This window comes from Hemiscyllium ocellatum, chromosome 33, assembly GCF_020745735.1.
Source record: "Hemiscyllium ocellatum isolate sHemOce1 chromosome 33, sHemOce1.pat.X.cur, whole genome shotgun sequence".
Lineage (NCBI taxonomy): Eukaryota > Metazoa > Chordata > Chondrichthyes > Orectolobiformes > Hemiscylliidae > Hemiscyllium > Hemiscyllium ocellatum.
Window position 1 is genome coordinate 17,079,125 of NC_083433.1, and position 25,346 is coordinate 17,104,470.

Genomic DNA, 25,346 nt, shown 5'->3' on the forward strand with positions numbered 1-25,346 from the left:
TTCAGCGATTTTGGTCTTTATTTGAACATGATCCAACAAGTAGTTGGCGATACGGACCAGAAGCAGGCAAATGGGTCTAGTTTAATATGCCCTAAGAGGGTTTATGAAGGACTTATGTCCAAAAGGTTGACCCTCCTGCTCCTCAGATGCTGCCCAACCTGCTCTGCTTTTCATGCACCACACTTTTCAACTCTGTTCTCCAGCATCTGCATTCCTGACTTTCTCTGATTTGGGGCAAAGGGCTTGTTTCCATGCTGTAGACCTGTAAGTAATCAAGCTTTGCGGGACTGAAACAAGAACCAATTTGATCAGAAAGTGAGAGTAGAGCAAGAAGGAATATATTTGTAGCTGAAAGTACAGCAAGGGGAATTGACACTGTTCTCTGCAGCATAGAATGTGTATCCTGACAGCCATGATTTGGAGGTGCCAGTGTTGGAACTGGGGTGGACAAAGTTAAAAATGACACAACACCAGGCTGTAGTCCAACAGGTATATGTGGAAGCACTAGCTTTCAATGCACTGTCTCTTCGCCCCCTGAAGAAGCAGCACCTGAACGGGGAGAATTGGGTGCAAGTTCATTGGGCAATGGTGCCAACATGGGAGAAAGTACAATTTGACCTGTTGAGATTGTGTACACCTGAACTGTGCCTGGACTAATCTCCTAGTGAGCTGCGTAATTAGGGACATGAAAAGTGATTTAAAATAAACAAGACGTTGAGTGATCAAGCCTACTGGATGTAGCAAAACAAGGGGTAGAGTCGAAACAGGTGATCAAATTGGTAATATGGGAAATTAAGGTCAGAGAGTCGCAGGAAGGCACAGGGAGGAAAAAAATTAACAATGCCCCAACAGTCGAGGTTACATGTCATAAAGATAAGAAAAAGAGAAAACCAAAGGCCTTTTCTGAAGCAAACAAAAACAAAGTATTGGACAAACTTAGCAGGTCTGGCAGCATCTGTAGGGAATAAAAAAAAGTTCATGGTTTTTAGTTCGATGACCTTTCAGACTTGAAAGCAGTTCAGAAAAGGTATATGCGCTGATAACACAGGAGTCGGAGGGCAAAGGAGAGAGTGGACAAGTAGAGATAGAATCCAAAGAGAGAGATAAAGAATAGCAAATAAAGGCATTGTTGATGGTAAACTGGGCGAGAAAAAAAGCTAGGTAAGTGATGATGGCCAAAGTCTGCTCCCACGTCTTATGGTTAAACGTTGAAGTAACATTAGCTCCACCCTATCTGACACTGTCATATTAGATGTTTTCTGCACAGTTCTTGCAAGTTCTGACAAGGAATGCAAACTGTACTAATAGCTATCATACAATAAACCATCTTGAGCACCCGAGGCAGAGGGTGGAGGACAAGTCAGAGGATCTCCTCGTGGGTTTGCTCCTGGGCCTGGCCAGGCTTGGCCATTAACAGGTCCAGGCAGCAGGCCATGGAGGCAGTCGTTATGGCTGATTGCCTGCCCCTCTTCCGCGGTTACGTTCAAGCTCGGCTATCCCTTGAGAAGGAGCACGCAGTATCTACCAATACCCTTGAGGTTTTCAGGACGTGGAGTGTTTTATTTCCCCCTCTAATTCTATTTTGATTTAATCCCTACCCTCACTTTAACTTTTTCGTTCGCTTGGTTTATTTCTCTTTCTCATCAGTGGTGGTGGCGGGGGGGGGGGGTGATTCTGACCTCCCACCACCAAGGGTTGCTGTATGTGGTGTCTTCAGTGCTTTTTTCCCCTGGTCACAGATGAACAATCTTTGGCATTGGAACTTGGGCTTCCCAAAGTAGGAAATTCTGAAGAATAATGACTGGAATCCCAAACGTTAACTCTATTTTGTCTATCCACAGATGCTGCTAGACTTGCTGAGTCTCTCCAGCAATTTCCACCAGGAATAGGAGCAGGAGCCACTTGAATCTGCTCTGCCATTCAATAGGATCTTGACTGATCTGACATTCCTCAAATCCACTTTCCTGCCTTTTTCCCGTAACTCTTGATTCCCTGAGTGATTAAGAATCTGTCTACTTCAATCCTAAATATACACGAGGAGTCCAACCCCACAGCTCTTTCCTTACATAAGTGGACCAAACATCTCACATGGAGAAAGTGAGGACTGCAGATGCTGGAGATCAGAGTCGAGAGCGTAGTGCTGGAAAAGTACAGCAGGTCAGGCAGCATCTGAGGAGCAGGAGAGTCGACATTTCAGGCATAAGCCCTTCATCAGGAATGAGGCTTGTGGGTCGGAGCTGAGAGATAAGTGTGAGGTGGGTGGGATTGGGGAGAGGTATCTGGGAAAGCAATAGTTGGATGAAGATGAGGGAGAAGGTGATAGGTACCTTTGATAGAGTGTGTTTCAATGTCTTGTGTCTCTCTCGATGGCAGTTACTCTGACTGATTTTCAAAGTGCCTGCCTTTTTTATATCCCCAACATCGGATTGTCTCATTGAATTTATTGTTTTGCCAACACTGAACCAAACGCAATTGGGTTTTAGTATCCTGGGGTATAACTTAAATTGATTGGTTAAATTATAATTGTTGTCAAAACAGCAACCAAGTCAGGTATTTATTTCAGTCAAATGTTACATATTTTAAATTTTCCAGTATACTCTTAGACTGCTCTTGTAAGCTGTCAGTGTAGAACAGCATTCACACTCTGTTAAAGGTACAGTACACGCCTTCAACTTCATAACATTAGGTTAGGGTATCTGGTCAGGAATGTGCAAGTTGGACCGAAGTGTCTGTTTCCGTGCTGTATATCTCTATGACTCTTTGTGTCCTTCCTGACTTGTTACAACATTTACTGACTTAATTGAATAGAACAATAGAAGTATATCTCACAGAAAGAGAACCTACAACCAATATGATTGATCATCAACGAATCTGCTTATATGGTACTCATTAACTGCCCTTTGTTTGATCTTCCATGGGATGAGTGTGACATTGGTATGGCCATCATTTGTTGCACCTCCCCAGTTGCCCTCAAATTGATTGGCTGTCTCAGTCATTTCAGACACAGTTAAACATTAACTACATTGCTCAAGGTCCAGGAAAGGCTGGTAGATTTCTTTCCATTGACTTCACATTCTCCCCAAAGTGGTGATACAGAAATAGATATAAGTCCTATCTGTTGTCCAGTTTTACAGGATTTTGGTGACATCAAGCTGGAGTTGTTTATGTAGCTTTGGTCTTGTTACCTAAAGAAAGAACTTCTATGCCTTGGATGGACTCAGACAGAGCTTTATTGGATTGAATCCTGGAACAATTCGATTGTCTGAGCAGAAGAGATTCAGCGAAATGGGTCTTCTTTTTGCATTTTGAACAAAAAAATGGTGATTTTATATAAATAAATTTTAAAATTCAGAGACTTAACAAGGTGGAGGCTCTGAGGCTCTTTCCCTTGACTGGACGTTATGGTCTCCAGAGCTAGAACGGAGGGGGGGGGGATCAACCATTTAGGACTGAGGATCAAACCCACTACAATAACTGAATTTGAATTCAGTTAACAAAATTAGGAAAGGAAGCTTCTCTCAGTAATGGTGACCATTAAATTATCATTGATTGGTATCAGAAACAATATCTGGTTCACTAATGACCTTGAAGGAATGGAATCGTCTGTCCTTACCTGGTCTGGCATGTATGGGACTGCAATGTGGTAGATACTTGACAGGTTGTGACTGTATTTGACTCTGCAAAACCCAAGAATAAATGGTTTCTGTGAGGCTAATTCTCAAATGTTTTTTGGTGGAAAGAATTCCTTTCAATTGGTCTGGTAATCACAGAACTCCCTTTCTAAATTATCCTTGTGCTGCTCTAACTACTCCTCCATCTGAACTGTCCTCCTTAGCCAATCAGGTACTGTGGTTACAAGAGCAGGCCAGAGATTGGGAATTCCACACAAATAAGTCTCCTCCCATTGACCATTAGGTCAGGAGTGTGATGGAGTACTCTCCATTTACCTGGATGGGTGCCGCTCCAACAACACTCAAGAACCTTGATACCATCCATGACAAAGCAGCCTGCTTGATTGACACCCCATTTCCAATCCTCAATCTTCACTCCCTACGGTCCCAACACACTGCAGCAGTAATTTGTACCCTGTACCCAATGCACTTCAGCAACTCAGAATCCACAGAATTGTTATGGCACGGAAGCAGGCCATTTGGCCCATTTTATCTGCACTGTGCATTCGCCAATGTGCATACCTTCCAGACCTTTGACCCCTAAAACCTGGAAGGACAAGGGCAGCATGCACAAGAGGAACACCATCTGCAAGTTCCCTTGTAAGGCACTCACAATCCTGATTTGGAACTATATATCATTGTTCCAGGTACAAATTATTAGAACTTCCTTTCCAACAGTCCTGTGTGTGTGTGTGTGCTCAGTGTTTGAATGTAAGGAGTAGGAGTAGGCCATTTGCCCACTCTATCATAAACTTCTTCATTCAATAAGATTTTTGCTGATCTTGCCCTTAACTCCATTTAATTGCCAAGCCATCTCCCAACCCATGACTCCTTTATTGATCAATAATCTGTTGAACTCTTATATCTGGCAAAGAAACCGCGAGTCGACTCTTAATAGTAATAAATGATAATATTTATTTATTTAACACAATTAATATTATCAAAAGAAAATGCACTATAAACTAACCATTTACACTATAAATCTAATCAACTATCTTGTGCTTTAACTTAACTGTGGATGATCATATATCACCACACTAGATCTTGACCTTGATCCATGTGGTGATGATCATTTGGTCGTCTTCTCGTGGTGGTCCCAGGGGTGACTTCCCTTCTTAGTGTTTGGTCTTGAGTTACCGCCCCAGGGTGGTGTTGCAGAGATTCTTATACTTAGTAGTTGTTCGTGCCCTTTTAGGAGGGCCTCCAGTGTCCTCTAAAAGATCGATCATGGCTCGATCACCCTGATCGATTGGACCCAACCAGGCGTTAACATGTCGATGGCAGGGTGATCCTTAGGCATCCATTTCTGGAGGTGTTGCCCTCTCCAAATAAGGGTACGAGGCGTCCACGTGTCTGGCAAACAACCCGATGTTCCGATTGTCCTGGGGATGGCATTCAGACTGATTCTGTTCAGTTCAAATTCAAGTGTACTTTATATTGTTTGCAGCTGCTGTCAGTTGCTACACTGTCTGTAGCTGCAGCCTGTTTGGATTCTGTAGCTTGTTTATTCTAGAGCACAGTCACTTTTGGTTAAGGCTTGTCTCAATTTCCCAGCATGCCTCATTTATTGACTATTTTTCATAAATCCATCATTTTAAGTGGCCCAGCTAGCCACAAGTCTATCACAGACTCAAATGTACTCAATAGTACAAACTCCACTGCTATCACAGGTAGAGAATAGTTCAAATCTGTATGCAGCATTCTGAGTGTGTTCCCAGGTTGGCGATGCCATGCTTGGAGTACTGTGTACAGTTTTGGTTGCCTTGCTATAAGAAGGATGTTGTTGAATTGCAGAAAAGATTTACAAGGATGTTACCAAGACTGGGGATGAAAATGTGTTGCTGGAAAAGCACAACAGGTCAGGCAGCATCCAAGGAGCAGGAGAATCGACGTTTCGGGCATGAGCCCTTCTTCAGGAAGACTGGATAGAGTTATACGGAGAGGCTTGACAGGCTGAGACTTTTTTTTTAACTGGAGTGTAGGAGAATGAGGGCTGACCTTGTGGAGATTTATAAAATCAGGCAGGGCACAGATAAGTTGAATAACAAAGGTCTTTTCCTAGAGTAGGGCACTTCAAAATTGGAGGGCATAATTTTTAACGTGAGAGCAGAAAGATTTAAAAGGGATCTGAGGGGCAATTTTTTCACACAGAGGGTGGTTTTAAAGTAGAATGAACTGCCAGAGGACGTGGCAGGTGTAGGTACAGTTATAACATTTAAAAAACATTTGGATAGGTGCATGAAAGGAAAAGTTTAGAGGATGTGTGGCTAAAACAGACAAATCCATCACTGAATCCCCATCCTTGGGCTTACCATTGACCAAAACTCAACTGGACTCACCACATAAACACAGTGGCTACAACAGCAGGTCAGAGACTAGGGATACTGCAGCAAGTAAGTCACTTCCTGACACCCCAAAGACTATCCACTATCTACAAGGCACAGGTCAGGCGTGTGATGGAATACTCCCCACTTGCCTGGATGGGTGCAGCTCCTGCAACACTCAAGAAGCTTGACACCACCCAGGACAAAGCAACCTGCTTGATTGGCACCACATCTACAAACATTCAATCCCTCCACCACCAGCACCCAGTTGCAGCTGTGTGTACTATCTACAAGATGCAGTGCAGAAATTCACAGGAGATTCTTAAACAGCACCTTCCAAACCCATGACCACTTTCATCGAGAAGGACAAGGGCAGTAGGTACTTGGGAACACCACCACCTGCAAGTTCCCCTCCCAGCCACTCACCACCCTGACTTGGAAATATACGGCCATTCCTTCACAGTCATTGGGTCAACCTCCTGGAATTCCCTCCCTGCCGACATTGTGGGTCAACCCACAGCAAGTGGACTGCAGCGATTCAAGAAAGCAGCTCACCACCACCTTCTCAAGGGCAAGTAGGGATGGGCTATCAATGCTGTCCAGCCAGCAATGCCCAAGTCCCACAAATGAATCTAAAAAAATGGGACGAGTTTATTTTGGGAATCTCGATATGCATGAATGAGTTGGACCGAAGTGTCTGTGCTGTATAACTCTATCATTCCAAGTGTCCTGTGTATTTGTAGCTACTTCATACAAATATGTAGGAGCCATTCAGCCCTTCAGTCCTGTTCTACCAATCGATTAGATCATGGTGTACAGCTATTTTTTAAGTAATTTTGAGAAGATATTCTGATATTTTGACTCCTTCAATGAATTTGGGATTATGATATATTGAAAAGGTGAGATGGAATATCCAGGGTACTTGAGGACTCTAACAGTGTGGAGAAATGGAAGGGTAGATTGCTTAGACAGTGAAATCAGAGTATAATTGAGAAGGATCACTCTTTCTGACCATAAAGCTCTTTTATTCTGATATAACAGTCAGTAACTGTCAAATGGACTCATTCCAAAATAAACACATTAATGCCTTGGTTGTAGTGCAGACATCAAGTTTACACAAACACATTAACAGTGATGTTGTATTCAGAGAATCAAACCACCTTGGCAATGGAAGACTGAAAAAGGTCTGGAAGATGAATTATATGGTCACATAGACTGACCATGCCAAGATCTATGGAACAGGCCATGAGCCTGTCTCTAGAAGCTGTAATTGAGTGGCACCTCTTCACATCCAGTGTGTGATGTGGCAAGATACTCACCAGCTCTCACTGCCTGCCACATTCCTTTGGGAAGCATTTACAGACTGCGAATTAACTTGTTCAGCCAGATTATGAACTCGTCTTCACATGGCCGTGAAATCCTTAAGTGGGACATGAACCCAGAACTTCTGACCCAGAGATAAGAGCTCTATCCACTACAACACAAGCAAACCTGCTGTTATTTTGACGAATTTCCCTTTAAATTTCTCAAATGCTCCATTTGGCAATGAGTTCTATATTCGAACTGCTTTGCTGTTTAATTCCCTGTTGGATTTATCAGTGACTATCACATCAGTCACATTTAAACAGGAACACGTTCTCTACATCTTATGTTTGAAAATTAACTGATCAGTATTCATGGTAGTTACATATCTGTGAGTTAATGTGAGTCTTGTTTGCTTCCACAGAGGAGTATCAGAAGAAAAAGGCTGCAGATCACACAGAGGAAAATCTCCAGCACATGCTCGGTGCCAGGTTCCTGACTGAGAGCAAAGTGACTCAACAAGTGAGTGTTTCTAACACGTCAGTTTCTCACCATCTCCCACGTGTGTCGGAGTTTTGCAGATTGAAGGCCAGCTCAAAAACGTCTTGACTTTGTTGATAGCACTGGATTCTGAAGCTGCGTTAGACAAGGCTGGACAAAGGACTGGACCCATAAGAATGTGTCAGTCGTGGTTCAGTGGGTCACACGCTCACCTCAAAGTCTCAAGTCTAGAAACTTGCCACAAAATGCAGACTGAGGGACTGCTGCACAGTCAGAGGTTCAGCCTTTTGGATATGACCTTAAACCAAGGTGCTGTCTGCCTTCTCAGGTGACTGTAAAAGGAAAAAAATCGCAGGGCTGTATTTTGAAGAAAGGTAAGGGAGTTCTACCAGTGTCGATGCTTATCCCTCAACCAATATCATTAAAACAGATGGTCAGCCCTTTCTAAACAAAAGGAGAAAGACTTTCATTTTTATCGTGCTTTTCATCACTACAGCCAGTGATGTAATTTCTGAAGTGTGCATCTCTGTTGTAATGATGGGAACATGACAGCCAATTGATACACAGCCAGCTCCGACAGACAGCAATGTAACAATAACCACATTGTGTGCCTTTGTGATGTTGAGTGAGGGATAAATATTGGCCAGGACACTGGGGCGTACACGTTCTGCAGGACCTATGGGAAATTAGACAAATGTGGGAGTAATGATATCACATGATGACCTAAATGGCCTCCTTCTGCTGTATGATTCTGCGATTCTGTGAATGGTGTTGTAGAAATATAAAGCAGTTTCGTCCTTCAGTTTAGCACACAGGCTGCCAGTCAAAACTGATGCGGAAATGAACTCTCAATGTAAAATCTTAATTTTTTAAAAAAAGTTAACTTTAGGTCTTGAATTTTTGTCGAGGAAGGAGAGCAAAGGATTGCCCAGAGAAAGGGGAAGTGAAGAAGGAAAAGAAGAGCATATTCACACATAGTGACTTTAGAAAGTTTGAGAGAGAGTATTTTGGGGCTTCCTAACATTGGCCTTTGCTGAAGAGTGGACCAGCAGGCTTCAATTGTTGGGGAGAGATCAGATTACTGCATCACAAACCCTGTAAGCAGTGCCAAGCTCAAGACCTGCCTATCACATACTTAAAACCTTGTGTTCTCTTTTTCTGTGTTTCACATCAACACACAAACATTTGTGTTAAGCAAAGAGTAAATATTGCATCATACCAGATTACTTGCGCTTATTACTAGAATGCCATGTCTAACACTGTCTCTCCCTCTCTGACTCTATTTAGAGATTTGAATATTGTTGCAATCCCTCAGCAGGAAATAAGATTAGATTAGATTCTCTACAGTGTGGAAACAGTCCAGTCCACACCGACCCTCCGAAGAGAAGCCCACCCAGACCCATTTCCTTCTGAAAGATGCACCTAACAGAACAGGCAATTTAGCATGGCCAATTCACCTGGCCTGACATATTTGGACTGTGGGAGGTAACTGGAGTATCCGGAGGAAACCCAGGGAGTATCCGGGGAGAATGTGCAAACTCCACACAGACAGTTGCCCAGGGCTGGAATCGAACCTGGGACCCTGGTGCTATGAGGCAGCAGTGCTAACCACTCAGCCACCATGCCACCCCATGTGAGGAGATGTGAGTGCAGAATCTTGTTAGATAGGGAGCACGGTTGTTCCAACTCAGTTCAAGTTTCTTGCTGCCAAACAGCTCTCAACCTCCATTTGGGGTTTTAGATCACATTTGGGATGCCCTGATCTAACAAGTACCACCATTTATGAAACCTTTAGCTCCCAGTCATATCACAGTTTTATTCATGGAAAGGAACATTCTGAGATGTTTTGACTCTTTCTCTTCCAGTCCACCACAAACCATCCCAATGAGCAAAGCCATCTTGCTAGTTGATCCAGTCAGGTAGACCAGGAATGCAAGATTTCAAGCTTGTCTTTGCTGATCTTTGGGGTGGCTACCATTCACTGTGGTGTACCTGGCGCTAAGGTTCCAGCTTCTTTGCATTATCCAGAAAAACATATTGCATAACACCTATGTTTGAAGAAAGACACCTCTCAGAGTGTAGCATCCCCTCAGTACTGCATGGGAGCGTCAGCCTTGATGTTTGCAACAAGGATGGGCAATAAATGCTGACTAGCCAGCAATGCTGACATCACATAAATGAATAATTAAAAATGAACACCTACGCTTGGACATCAAGTATGGATGAAATTGGGCAGAGTTGCTACCCCTGTTCCCTCTGTGTGTTCTTCACATTCATTGTTAATGTTAATTCACGAAGAATGACAGTGAGTGAGATGGGATGAAGACTTTGCCTGAATAATTAATGTCCCTGCCCCGCATCCTCCCTCCCCTTGTTAAAACTCCAGTTTTTAAACCAGGAAGTGTAAAGTTCAGAAAACAACTCACAACCTTCTCACTTATTCTGAAGATTGCACCTTCTTCTGATCGATACTCACAAAACATTGAAACCATGATTAACTTCACCCCCCCCCACACTTCTTGTAACTTAATTATTTAAAGGCTTATAGCAAATTGGCATTGGTTGTCCATCCCTAATTGCCCTTGAACTGAGAGCAGTTAAGAATCAACCACAACAATGCCTGCTTAGTGTTCTGGGGTCATGGGTTCATCTCCCAACTTGGCAGCTGGTGGAATGTAACTATAACAGATGAATACATCTGGAATATAAAGCTCATCTTCGTAGCAGTGGCCATGAAACTGTACTCAGTAATAATGAAAATAGCATTTAGTTCACTACTATCATTTCGGGAAAGAGACCTGTCCCCTGAAACAGGTTAGCAAGCCATTATGTTCAAGGGTAATTGGGAGTGCGCAGTAAATGCTGGCCTGGCCAGTGAGACTAACATCCCATGAAAAAATAAATAAAAAGATTATCCATCGCAGCCTCCATCCCCAGTGTACCCACTCTATTGTTACACAGCTCAGAATTAATTCTTGCTATATAAAGTTATCTCTGGCCTCACTGAGTTCTGGGTTCAAGTCTGATTGCAGAACCTGGATGCAAAGATCAAGGCTGATGCATTTATCTCCCTGGTCCCCTTAACAGCCTCATTACATCTTGATAGAATGCTCAGAAGTATTTTTCTCTTATAAGTGCTATCCGAATGAAACTGTAGTGATAGGAGCATACAATGGGTGAGGCATCCTCCATCTGGCTCCATGATGTTTCTTTAGCATCAGGGAATGCTGTAATGGGGAAATCTCATTTCATCTGGGCTCATGTACACAATGTTATAGCAACCTAAAGGTATTATTGCCATAGTCCTACCAGACCACAGGGCTGCCCTCTCATTAGAGAGACAGAGACAACTGGTGGTGGTTTAATCTGAGGGTCACCATACCTCAGGTAAGGAGAATGGTTGTAAAGGAGAGCCCTTCATAATATCTTCAGCCGATGCAGAAATTGAAGCCACACTGTTAGCGTTGTTCTGCATTGCAAACCACCCCACTCCAACCAACTTCTTAGTAGCAGTATATTTGATAGAACAGTCGTTATTCCCATAATTGCAAACTACTGTTGCATTTAATATTCAGTCTGGGTATTCAGGAACCCAATGTGAAAACTAAATGTTGTCTTTATCTAATGTGAAACAAATTTAGGATTGGGACTGCACTCCAGATCTTAGAATCCCTACAGTGTGGAAGCAGGCCATTTGGTCCATTGAGTCTACATCAACTGTCCGAAGAGCATCCCACCTAGACCCACGCTATTCCCTGTAACCCCATATTTCCCTTGGCTAATCCACGTAGCCTGCACCTCCCTGGACACTTTGGGCAATTTAGCATGGCCAATCCACCTAACCTGTACATCTTTGGACTGTGGGAGGAAACTGGAAGACCTGGAAGAAACCAAAGCAGACACGGGGAGAATGTGCAAACTTGGCACAAACAGTCCCTGGAGGCTGGAATTGAGCCCAGGTCCCTGGCACTGTAAGGCAGCAGTGCTAACCACTGAGAAGCATGCAGCCCAATGGGTTCCAAACAGGTGATTTCACTTCAGCACAGTTCAGGAGCCGTGCCGGACCGCCCTGGAGTAAGATCACCTGATTCAGTACACTGGTATTTGGGTCATCTGTTCCAACAAGTTCAATATTAATTAGCAAAGAACCAAAATGAACTCCAGGATCTGTTTTGGACCATATCAATATTGAGTCATAGTGACAGCAGGTCACATAATGGGGAAAAAAGGCTTACTCTTCACTAGCAGCAAATTTCCCAAGACATTTCACATTGAGGTTGTATATTTACAAGAACAGTGATGTGCGAAGTAATATGATAAGGAACAATGGTTAATGCACATTGAGGGTGTATGTGAGTTCAGCAATAATGGGATAGAATGAAACAGTATATTCTGTGACTGGTATATGTTATTAAACAAAGTTAACAAGCCAAGAGTATTGCATATTGAAGTGCTTAATATAGCAGACACAATACTACTACTAGGTTCCACTGAGAGAAAATTGTCACCAGGTCTTTATGTGGAGCTGGTTGCATTGATTACTATCTTTCTTTTGTCTTGTTTGTATTCATTTTTAGTCAGACTGTTGTGGGAAATTGATGTATGGTTCAATCTAATCGAGCAATTCACCCTCACCCTGTCATTCTAACGTCCATCCCTCCATTGTGGAGATTGATAGCTCCTGACTGTGGGAGATTGATGACTTGCTAGTTCTCCCCGAAGACTTCCCAGTCTGTTGGAACTATGTGTTTTTCCAAGCTTTACAAATATCTGAAATTGGTATTATTTATATTTATAAAGGTTAAATTAAAATCACTGTCGTCCTGCTGTCTCATTATAGAGAGATAATTGGTAGTGGTTAAACTTAAGGGTCACCACACCGCAGAAAAGGGGAGGGATTGGGGAGGAGTGCCCTTATAATAAACTCAGCTGGTGCAGGAATTGAACCTGTGTTGTTGGTGTCACAAACCAGTCTGCCAGCTAATTACTTATAAACATATAAGCCATAATATGTAACTGTAGGTGTTCTAACCCAATCCCATGGTCCTGCAAGGATTGAGCACACTGGAAATGGGATCCTTAGTGGGATCAGTGAAGAAACTTTGAGGAAGTTACCAGGGTTCAGAATAGTTGCAACCTGTTTTTGGATTGGGAAGAAGTACAATGAATCCCAGAGATGTTAAACATAGATAGGGTCTCAGGAGTGCTTAGGAAGTCCTGAGATGGTCAGGAGAGGCACATTTAGCAAATTAAAGTCTGTTAAAACTGGGGGAAATTGCTGAAATTTGACAGTAGGTGAGTACATAGTCCAGGAATGAACATATGTGGAAACGGCACCAATCCCATTCAAACTGTTGGGTCTTAACTCCCATTGCTACCAACTGGTATCCATCTTTACGAACTGCCTTCAAATAACTTATTGAGTTTTGAAGCAAGTTGCAGCATTGTCACAGTTTGTCTTCTTAAACAAGTCAGACTTTTTTAGTTGACTCGAACAAATACCAGACTGGAAAGCTTGCAAAATTTGCTTAAAACTGATATTCTGATATAAGGTCTGTACGGGATTCTGAAGGAGACTGGAGCAACAGGGTGTATGACCATGCCTTAGAGGCTTCTTTGGAACAGAGTACAGGTTGTAAATAACTTATGGCCTCCATCGGGGCACCAGTATCAGAGGGTACTCAAACCAAAAGCAGGGAGACCCCACAGAGTGTAACAGTACTGTGCCTTTAAGAGAGATGTGTTCTGTGCTGTTTCTCTTGTAGAGAGATATTGTCACAATGGTTCAGAGATGTCTGTTTCACACAGGCGTTTGGTAAACAGCTTTAAGTAATCCCTGGTTGGTTATTTTAAATTAGACAAAAGAAGCATGAGTGGGTTGGGTCAGGGCTCGCGCAGACCCAGGAAGGCTTTTAGTGTTGCTTTCAGTTCGTGATAGGTTCCTGCTACTGCTAAAACAACACCTTGAGTTCTCTGCTGCTCGAGTCTTAGAAGGTTTCCTTATAAAAAGAGATAGAGTGTTTCTTTCAGTCTTCATTCTGATGGACTGATGAGAGGCAGTATGTGAAAATCTTAACTGTTTGCTAAATTACTTTACCAAGGATGTGTTTATGGAATAGTGTCTATTTGGAACAGTTGATAATGAATAGTTTTGTGATATATTATCTAGTTAAGTATTTCAATAGAGTTAAAGTTATAACAATTCTTATGCTTTGAATAATTGTGTTGTAAAAAAATGTGTTTTGATTAAAGTCTGGTGAACTAGTCTGTCTAGGCTACTCGTCTAGTGGACATCTCGAAATAGGATTGTACGCTTCCCTATAAATAAATATGTAAGATAGGGTTGAGGCTTTCTCCTTCCTATATTTTGAGGGGGCTGGGGTGTCTGTCTGGTCCATAATAAGAGATGGCAACATAAATATCTGGTGTAGGATTGAAGACCAGCACTGGCCATTGGAAGGATAGAAGTTGACCCCATTGTGATGATTGTGGCGAAGTTGGTGGAGGAAGATGTTTAGCGGGTGAAAGCAGTATTGACCACAAAGATGGAATTTTCTGTTTGTTATGGACCAGACCCCTTCAAAATATTTCAGGTAAGTAGCCTGGACTTCAACCTTTTCTCATTAAGGGTAAATGTGAAGTGCTCTGTTTCAGCAATATGGCTGGTCAAACTATTTGATGTTAAGCAAAAAGAGTCGATAAAGTGTGGGGCTGGAAAAAGCAGAGCAGGTCAGGCAGCATCTGAAGAGCAAGAGAGTCGACATTTCAGGCACAACCTTTCATCAGGACCATTAAGCAAAAACACAATTTATTTAAACCCTATAGTTAAAATACAAACAAAAGTAAGACAAACTTAGAATAACAACTCTGTTGAAAAACTTAGCAGAATACTAGATACTATTACTAATTAACTGTTTCAATATAATAACATCCCATAAACAGGCAAATTCAGACACAGATTCTTGCAATTAACCAGTTCAGAAGGAAAAAAACATCAAGACAAAATCGAAAAAGAATAGCAGCATTGAACTATATGACTCCATGACTATGAAATAAAAGTTTCCCACTCTGTTGAGACCCTAAAAGCTTCTGAAGCTACTGAAAAACCAAAACGCAGAAATTCTGATCTGGGGGACCTGGCCCCACCCATTCAGCCTGCATTTAAAAACAAACCCATGACCTCCCAAGCTGTTTCCTGAAGTGGTGCTAGCTAGACAGCTCCGAACCTCTCATTCAATCTCTCTCAAAAGAAATCAGGACAAAATAACCTCTTAAAGCCACAGCATTGTCACATGCTTAACTTACAAAATCCTCTCCAGGGATAACAGCTCAAGTCTCATCGAGAAGGCACTCCTGATTCACACTGCAGTTGTAAGCAAAGTTTGCTTTCTTGGCAGGTTTGACCTGTCAAGCTCTGGAGATGTGAAGGAAATCCTTAACATTATGATAATCAGGTACCCATTTCCTGACCCTCTAGTGCTGGGGCTCAGTGCTGGTGTGGGTGTTGTGGATAGGATCCTGGTTCTTCCTGGGATTGCGATCTGTTTGAATTTTGAAGGAAGAAAATAACCAAGTCTTTAGAGACAATCAGGAATTAAAACAATTTTTGTTGTCTCTGGGAATCAACATTGCAGCTAAATGGAAAACAAAAAGATTTAATATCCCACAATTCCTTGTCTTTATCACTGATTCTAACTCCACCCTCTGACACCATCAAGTGTATGGCTCTTAAGATTACAGCTCACCAACTTTCATTTTTCTGTATCTTATTCCCATCGAGTACAGTTTTAGTGCTAGTGTCAATCTGTATCCCTCCTGCGAGTTTGGGTTGATGTCTTGCCAGGCCAGTAGAACTCAAAATTCTGAAAGAGCAAAGTGAAAAACAGAAATAGCTCCATTTTTGTTTTATCCTGGGCATGCTCACAGACCTAGAAGATTCAACATTGACAATTAATTTGTCAAGGTGAAAAACAAAACTAGTTTGAACCAATTTAGAGTGATTTAAGTGTCCAGGCTACATTGCAAATCATGTTGTCACCAGATTATGTAGTGTAACATTTTAGCATTATTCTGTCCCGAGGTTAAAAGTTCTGTACCGTGTTCATTCCTGAGCTGAGTTTCTTACCCATATCCTCTCCATTGCTAAGCCATTTACTTCCACAGTGTGGAAATTAACCCATGCTGTTGGCACCACTGTGCATTATAAAGGAGCTGTCTAGCCAATTGAGCAATCCAACCCTCTGAAGTACTATGTGCAGTTTTGTTTTCCTTACCTCAGGAGGGATATTACTGCCATAGATGGGGTGCAATGAAGACGACTCACCAGCCTTTTCCCAGGATGTAGCAGAAATGTATCTTCTAAACCATTGAAGCAAGACTTCACTACTCATTTTATGGTTCTGTTTCTGAAAAACACAACTGTAAGTGAATTATGGATTCCCATGGGAAAAAATGTTATAATGGGAATTACATTTCTCCAGAGATTTTCTGCCCAGAATTCCAGTGTACAATGTTGAAATACTGTAATGTCCATATATATTAATGTACATTCCTAGCTGTCCTTTAGGGAAAGGAACTGCTGTCCTTACCTGGTCTGGCCTGCACGTGACTCCAGACCAGAACAATGTGGTTGAATTTTAACTGCCCCTCTGGGCAATTAGGGGTGGCCAATAAATGCTGCTCTGGCCAATAATGTCTACACTGTATAAATTTCAAAAACTCTCGTCCTCTCTATTTTGTTTTCCCCCTTAAAGATATTCATGACCAGAATCTACCTCCTAAAGTGAGTCAGTACTTGGCTTTATAATAATTTTAAAACTAATTTTCTAATGAACCTCAGGAGCAGATGTGACTTGAAGTTGAGCCTCCAAGTCCAAGGGTAGGGATACTACCACTGAGCACAATAATATTTCTGTGAAGTAGCTTGGGACATCGTCTCACATGAGTTAGATAAAGCTGTTGCTGTCCCCAGCATTTGCAGGAAACACTCTTTTTGCAATATTGTATTTGAATTTTGTGCGAGTTGCATTAACTGGTGCCATGCCTTTTGTGACCAGAGCCATCAAATCAATTTTAAAAAAATAACATTGTTTGGAAGTGTGCAGCCAGCACTTTACAGGGAGCAAGCAAGTGTTAAAACTGCAGTTCCTGGCCAGGGTTTATTGTTAGTAGCCAGAGTGTTAATTGCCAGGGTTTGGTGGCAGTGGGTTTAGTGACAGTTGACAGGGGTTTAGTGTCAGTGGGTTTACTGACAGTGTGCAGTGTTTGGAGTCAGTGGGTTTAAGCGACAGTGTGCAGGGTTTAGAGTCAGTGTGTAGTGACAGTTTGTAGTGTTTAGTGACAGTGGGTTTAGTGACAGTTTGCAGTGTTGACAGTCAGTGGGTGTAGTGACAGTAGGCAGGGTTTACAGTCAGTGGGTTTAAGTGACAGTGTGCAGGGTTTAGAGTCAGTGGGTTTAGAGTCAGTGAGTTTAGTGACAGTATGCAGGCTTTAGAGTCAGTGGATTTAATGACAGTGGGCTGGGTTTGGAGTGAGTGGATTTAAATTTAATGACAGTGGGCAGGATTTCGTGTCAGTAGGCTGGGTTTAGAGTCTGAATTTAGAGTCAGTGGGTTGGGTTTAAAGTCAGTGAGTTTAGTGTCAGTCTGCTGGAGGTAATTCCGCGCACTGGAGGAAAGGAGAATGGCGTTAGTGCAGGCTGTGGTATCTCCTGCCTGGCTGGCCAAGGCAATCAGCAGCGCTAAGACCGGGCCGTTGCGGGTCTTGGACTCCTCTTGGTATTTGCGAAAAATGCAGAGGGACGGCAGGAAGGAGTTCAAGGAGAAGCACATCCCCGGCGCTACCTTCTTCGACTTGGACGAATGCAGAGACCGCTCCTCCCCTTACGAGCACATGATGCCCGGGCAGGAGCTTTTCTCCCGATACTTGGCCAACCTGGGCATCTGCAACGACACCCACGTCGTCATCTACGATGCCAGCGATTTCGGGCTGTACACTGCCCCCCGGGTCTGGTGGATGTTCCGGGCTTTCGGTCACAGCCGGGTGTCGGTGCTGGATGGCGGCTTTATCAATTGGTGCAGGGAGGGTCTCCCGGTCACTTCGGAACTGCAGGACTACCCCGTGGCTGAGTACAAGGCAAAAGCCAAACCCCAGGTCAAAAGTTACCAGGAGATCCTGGACAACATCCAGAGCAAACAGTTCCAGCTGGTGGATGCCAGGCCTGAGGGCAGATTCAAAGGCACTGAGCCTGAACCCAGAGAAGGTTCCTTAAACAGTTTTGTTTTACTTGTTTTAAACCTCAAAAGAGCTTATTTCAGTATCGCACCCAGATCCTTTGTTTAAATTTCTTCCAACATTTCTAATGTGGTTGCCAACTCTGCTTCCAGTAGTGGGCTAGTATGTATTGCCAGGAAAAAGTGAGGACTGCAGACGCTGGAGATCAGAGATGAAAATGTGTTGCTGGAAAAGCGCAGCAGGTCAGGCAGCATCCAAGGAGCAGGAGAATCACAACCTCGATACGGGGTTGTGGGACTATCCTGCGCCGCCCGTTTCTACCTGCCTGCCCCGGCCGACCCATTGTCTCAGCCTGCTCCTGCCCCACCGAACTCATCTCTGCATACCTCGACACGGTCCTGTCCCCCCTTAGTCCAAGAACTCCCCACCACCTACGCCCTCTACCTCCTACATGATTTTCGCTTCCCCGGTCCCCAACGCCTTATCTTCACCATGGACATCCAGTCCCTGTACACCTCCATCCCCCATCATGAAGGATTCAAAGCCCTCCGCTTCTTCCTTTCCCACCGTACCACCCAGTACCCTTCCACTGACACCCTCTTTCGACTGACTGAACTGGTCCTCACCCCGAACAACGTCTCTTTCCAATCCTCCCACTTCCTCCAAACCAAAGAAGTAGCCATGGGCACCCGCAAGGGCCCCAGCTATGCCTGCCTCTTCGTAGGATATGTGGAACAGTCCATCTTCCGCAGCTACACTGGCACCACCCCCCACCTTTTCCTCCGCTACATCGATAACTGTATCGGCGCTGCCTCGTGCTCCCACAGGAGGTTGAACAGTTCATCCACTTTACCAACACCTTCCACCCCGACCTCAAATTTACCTGGACCATCTCAGACTCCACCCTCCCCTTCCTAGACCTCTCCATTTCTATCTTGGACGACCGAATCAACACGGACATTTACTATAAACCGACCAACTCCCACAGCTACCTAGACTACAACCTCCTCCCACCCTGCCCCCTGTAAAAACGCCATCCCATATTCACAATTCCTTCGTGTCCGCCACATCTGCTCCCAGGAGGACCAGTTCCAATACCAAACAACCCAGATGGCCTCCTTCTTCAAAAACTGTAATTTTCCCCCAGACGTGATCGACGATGCTCTCCACCGCATCTCCTCCACTTCCTGCTCCTCCGGCCTTGAGCCCCACCCCTCCAATCGCCACCAGGACAGAACCCCACTGGTCCTCACCTACCACCCCACCAACCTCCATATACATCGTATCATCCGTCGTCATTTCTGCCACCTCCAAACGGACCCCACTACCAGAGCTATATTTCCCTTCCCTTCCCTATCAGCATTCCAAAAAGACCACTCCCTCCATGACTCCCTTATCAGATCCACACCCCCCCAATCTCCACTCCCCGGCACCTTCCCCTGCAACGGCAAGAAATGTAAAACCTGCGCCCACACCTCCCCCCTTACTTCCCTCCAAGGCCCCAAGGGATCCTTCCATATCCGCCACAACTTCACCGGCACCTCCATACACATCATTTACTGCATCCACTGCACCCTCTATATTGGGGAGACAGGCCGCCTACTTGCGGAGCGTTTCAGAGAACACCTCTGGGACACCCGGACCAACCAACCCAACCACCCCGTGGCTCAACACTTCAACTCCCCCTTCCACTCCACCAAGGACATGCAGGTCCTTGGACTCCTCCATCGCCAGACCATAGCAACACGACGGCTGGAGGAAGACCGCCTCATCTTCCGCCGAGTAACCCCACAAGGGATGAACTCAGATTTCTCCAGTTTCCTCATTTCCCCTCTCCCCACTTTGTCTCAGTCCCAACCCTCAAACTCAGCACCACCTTCCTGACCTCTGCGTCCCCAACCCCACTCCGGCCTATCATCCTTACCTTAACCTCGTTCCACCTATCGCACTTCCAACGCCCCCTCCCCCAAGTCCCTCCTCCCTACCTTTCATCTTATCCTGCTTGGCACACTCCCCTCATTCCTGAAGAAGGGCTCATGCCCGAAACGTCGATTCTCCTGCTCCTTGGATGCTGCCTGACCTGCTGCGCTTTTCCAGCAACACATTTTCAGCTCTAGTATTTATTGCCAATCAGGATTAGCTGTGTGCGGGGAGATTGAGACAGTGAAGAGGTGGATATTTCCCTGAACTGATGCATTCTGTAATATGTTGCATTTATTGTAATTTTAAACTGCTTTTCGGGTTTGCCAAGTTAGCTGTGACTTTCATTGCACTGTTACAGTAAGTTAGGGTAGTGATAGATTTACGCCGTGTATTTCACAGTCAAAGTTACCCAACTTGTTCACTTCACTTTTGAAAGGCAGACAGTAAATTTAGTCTGGTTACACTGAGGCCCTACTATGACACGGTTGACCAAGACCACGTTTCATTGTCAAGTTTATTACAAAAGTGCCAGTGCTGAATTACAGAAAAACTGATTTAAACAGGCCAAATTACCTGATTCAAACAATCAGATTTCATATCAATTCAATACACATATAGACCGGGTGGTTAAGAAGGTGTTTAGCATACTTGCCTTCATTGCTCAGACCTTTGAGGATATGAGTTGGGATTTTGTGTTGAGGTTGTACAAAGTATTGGTGAGGCCACCTCTGGAAGATGATGTCCAGTTCCGGTCTCGCTGTTATAGGAAGATATTATTAAGCTAGGGAGGCTTCAGAAGAGATTTACCAGGATATTGCCAGGAATGGAGGGTTTGAGTTGTAAAACTAGGCTGGGACATTTTTCACTGGAGCATCGGAGGGTGAGGGTGTTATAGTGGTTTATAAAATTATGAGTGGTATAGATAAGGTGAATGGCAGGTGTCTTTTCCGTAGGGTGGAGGATGACAAGACTATGGGTCATATTTATAAGGTGAGAGGAGAAAGGTTTAAAAAAGACATGAGGGTCAACTTTTTCACAGAGTGGTTGGTGTGTGGAATGAACCTCCAGACGAAGTGATGGATGTGGGTACAGTTACTTTTAAAAGACATTTAGATAAGAACATGAATAGGAAAGGTTTGGAGGGGTATGGGCCAGGAGCAGGCAGATGGGACGAGTTTAGTTTGGGATGATGGTCAGCATAGACTAGTTGTGCTGAAGGGTCTGTTTTGTCCAAGAATACCGATGATGTTTGTCCATCTCTGTGATGCAAACGTTTAATGGGCAGCATTGTGGCTCAGTGGTTAGCACTGCTGCCTCACAGTGCCAGGGAATGGACTCGATCCCACCCTCAGGTGACTGTGTTTGTGGAGTTTGCACATTATCTCTATGTCTGCATTGGTTTCCTCCGGGTTCTCCAGTTTCCTCCCATACTCCAAAGGTGTGCAGGTCAGGTGAATTGGCCCATGCTAAATTGCCCATGGTGTCCAAGGATGTCTAGGTTAGGTGGATTAGTCAGGGGAAATGTAGAGTAATAGGGGCATAAGTCTAGGTGAGTTACTCATCAGAGGGTCAGTGTGGACTTGTTGGGCACATTCACCTGTTTCCACACTGTAGGGATGCTATGAAATAGAGAGTGTAAGCAGGAAAGTTATTTGAATGCTGATAAACCTCTAATGTTTAAACATCCATTGTTGATACAGGCTAGCAAACAGTGTTGCAAATGTTTGACTGTATGTTCAGGTTAATAGATTATGTGGTATTAACTTGCTTGTTTGTTTTATGGGAATATCATTACTCATCAACTCACTTCAAATTTTAAACAGTGATATTAAAAGACTCCACTGAAGTCTGATTTAAGAGATCTGAAGGTACAGATTCCGAATTGTCCTGTAACACATTAATCTAGCAGTGGAGGCCCACATCACATATAATGACCATGTTCAGTAATACAGCAACGAATAATTTGTCTTACATTCCTTTTCTAAGCAACCAGGGTACTGCCACTCTGGAAGCTCATTATTATGGCTGGGTTTTCAAACCAAGTATCTCAGAAATCTACAGCAGTCAGGATAATCTATTCCTGATGTATGTATAATCCCCCACCCTCACCAGGCAGGTTACTCATAGATTAGCAAAAGCAAATGTTAGGGAAGATTCCAAGTGCATTGAAATCTGAAAATTAGGTCCTCCACTGCTGATTCCAAAGAAATCCAGACTTGCATTTGTTTCGTATCTTTCACAAGCACAGGCAATCTTTTCAGCCAGAAAAGTTCTTTTGAAAAATGATCTGCATTGGAAAGTGGCAGATTCAGCAGCGCAGATTCAATTTCCTCTAAACACAACATGAGAACGACCACATAATCTTTTTGACTCAAGATAATCTTGAGTGAAGGATAAATGCCGACTAAGACATGTGGATCAGCTCCTCCATCTTTCTTCCAGTAGAGTTAAGGGTGATCAGCCAAGTTCAAAGAATAAAACCCATTTTTACCCAAAGCGGAAAACACCTCATATTCCAACGTTAAAAACATTAGGAGAACAGATTGGATAAAGTAAGAGGTTTTGGTTTCAGAAACCTGTTAACTTCTTGCAGGACATCTGAGGAGAAATTGGACACAAGTTCTGAGAACAATCGTGGTATATTTGCCAGTATGCTAGTGAGATTTGTGCAGCATTTGACCATTGCGACAGATGTGATTTCCTTGAACTGGATTGGGTTTCCTTCGATTCACACTTTTTAAATTTGTCTTATTTCTCAAGATATTGAACCTGGGCACATCCCCGACAGTATCAATATCCCCTTTAATACCTTCATGGATCCAGAGACTCTCAGGATGAAGAGTGAAAAGGAGCTGCAGTGCCTGTTTGAGGATCACAATGTCGACCTGAAGAAACCACTGGTAGGGACGTGTAGTATCGGGATCACTGCCTGCTTTGTTGCCCTTGGTACCCACATCTGTGGGAAAGAAAACGTGATGATCTACGATGGTTCCTGGCAAGAGTGGTTCACCCGGGCCGACCCCAGTCACATTATCTTGGCGAAAAAGGAGAAAGTCAAATAGGCAGCACTGAAAGCAATGTTTTAGATTGTGCTGTTCCCGTACCAAAATTAGTAGATAATTTGAGAGTCATTCTTTAGTTTTATTTGACTGACCAACGAATCTATTTTTTATTGTGTTGGAGGTAAGAGGAGAAGGTCAAGTCAAAGCAAGTATTTACTGGCATTCCCCACTATCCAAAAGCAGAGCATTTCTATGAAACGTGTAAAGCAAAGAAGCATCAACTCATATGGGGAAAAATTTCACCTTTGTTCATAAAAGTGAAAATCCTCTTTGGATTTACGAAAACGTGTACTAATGTAGGTCTTTCGTAAAAATGAAGTGGCTTGAAGCGAACTTGCGAAAGACAGGGGATAGCTGTACTTGAAAGGTTTGATCTATTCCCTGGTAGAAGGGTCCTGTGAATAATTAGCAAGTGTTCTTCTGGGTATTGATGGCAACAACAGGTGGCCCTCTTTTGTCTTGTTGTTTCAGTCATAGTTTTGTATTTGTCAAATGATGATTTGCCCGGAGACTCGACCTTTTTCACAAGATGCAGCAGGATGGCAGGCAAAAAGAAGCCAAGGACAGTTTGTTGAGAACCGCTCTAAATGTATAGTCAGTGATAGAAAAGTGATGAGAGACGTGTGACTTGTGAAGGGAAATGAAGCCATTTCTGGGGAACATTTAGCACCTTCCAGAATCATTCACTGTTTTGTTTCTTGCCGTATTTGTTTGGGGCACGACGTTGTCATTTCCTGAAGGTGCTACATGTGCTGAGGCTGAGTGTCCACTGCGTTTCAAAATGCTTCTCTCAGTGATTTACTCCTTGAATGCAGTGACTGCTCTGTGTAGCCAAGATTTTAAAGTGAGACCAGATGGCCTTTGATGAGTATAGGATGTCAGAGTTGAATTAAGTCTGGCATTTCTTCCCTTTCTAAGTGAAATGCTTTGTTATTGAGTCGATGTTCCTCTTCTTATTAACATCATTAACTATAAACTCACAGCCTTTACAACATCACTTGTGGATCAAGAGTTAGTTTACTTATGCTGCTCCCAAAAGTGTGAGAGAAATAAAGGCTACATTCCTATTCTGTTCTTTACCTAAGCCACACAACGGAAAACAGAAAACATTTCCCCTCAGCATGGAAGAAATATGTAGAGGAGAATAAGACTTGGCTGAACTATGCATCCTGTCTGGACTTGCTTTGTAGAAATTGAGAATGTCTTCAGGGCAAGTATGTATCTTACCTCCAGTTCTGACTTGTTAACATGGGAATGCTCCATTGTTAATGACAGTAAAGTTAGTCTGGATTGCAGAATAAATAGCAGTGAACAATTCCTGGCATTGCAATGAAACTTGTTTCTTGAAATAACATTCTGAACATTTTCTAGCAACATGTTCAGCCTTGTTATTAATCTTTATATGCTTAATACATATCGAATGCGCCTCTGTCCTTCTCAGTTTACACACAGGCCAAGTATGTTGTAATGTAGATTTAAAAGAGACATTGGAAAAGGAGATGGAACATTGTACAAAAAAAAAGCCTTCCCTGTACAGTGCGATTAAAAGAAATAATGGTACAGGAGTTGGCCAGTCAATACCAAAGTAATCTATTTTGTTGCAGTAAAAAGTTTCCCTTGGGCTACTTGAAATGTTTAATTAAAATATTCAGAGTTTCAAAGGATTTGTGTGAGACAAATGTGTCCAGATCAGTTTTGAGAGAGGCTTAATTCAGAGAATAGTCAAAGAGGGTATATGGGGATTAGTATTACTGCATAAATTTGATGAATTGGAGTTTGCACATTGTTTAATGTACTTGAAAATATAGAGGTAGGTTTGATACAATGAGAAGTCAAGCAATCTGAAGTATTCAATCAGTCTGTAACAGATAAGCAATTGCAGAGCAACTTGGCTGTGGGCTTAAGTCCCACTCCAATGACATCCAACACAAAATCTAGACTGATTCTCCAATGCAGCATCCAAGGAATACTGCACTGCCAGACATACTCAGTTTCTCATAAGACATTAAACCAAGGCCCTGACTATGCTCTTAGCTCAAACTGAGAGGCAAATAAACAATGTTACGATTTGGAGATACCGGTGTTGGACTGGGGTGTACAAAGTTAAAAATCACACAACACCAGGTTATAGTCCAACAGGTTTATTTGGAAGCTAGTGTGCTTCCAATTAAACCTGTTGGACTATAACCTGGTGTTGTGTGATTTTAAACAATGTTACAGCTTCAGGCCACTGAAAGGCTTGTTAACACTTGTTGTACATTAACTGTTATTTGTGTCCCTGACCCAAGGAATGCCAATTGTAATCATTTTAATAAAATTAATTCAGTTAA

At 43.2% G+C, this 25,346-nt stretch overlaps 1 protein-coding gene across 1 annotated transcript; it reads left to right on the forward strand.

Annotated features, from left to right (window-relative positions):
- Positions 1–17,420: 17,420 nt before the first annotated feature.
- LOC132831494 (3-mercaptopyruvate sulfurtransferase-like) lies at positions 17,421–25,346 on the forward strand. Its single transcript, XM_060849668.1, has 2 exons — positions 17,421–18,059; positions 22,715–25,346. The coding sequence occupies exons 1-2, from the start codon at positions 17,480–17,482 to the stop codon at positions 23,014–23,016; spliced, it is 882 nt and encodes a 293-aa protein (XP_060705651.1). The 5' UTR covers positions 17,421–17,479; the 3' UTR covers positions 23,017–25,346.

What these genes read in the sequence shown, in the direction of transcription:
- LOC132831494 (XM_060849668.1), top strand. Translation starts at nt 17,480, where the DNA reads ATGGCGTTAGTGCAGGCTGTGGTATCTCCTGCCTGGCTGGCCAAGGCA. An exon ending in TGAGCCTGAACCCAGAGAAG is followed by an intron (nt 18,060 to 22,714) that starts GTTCCTTAAACA and finishes TTATTTCTCAAG; the next exon opens with ATATTGAACCTGGGCACATC.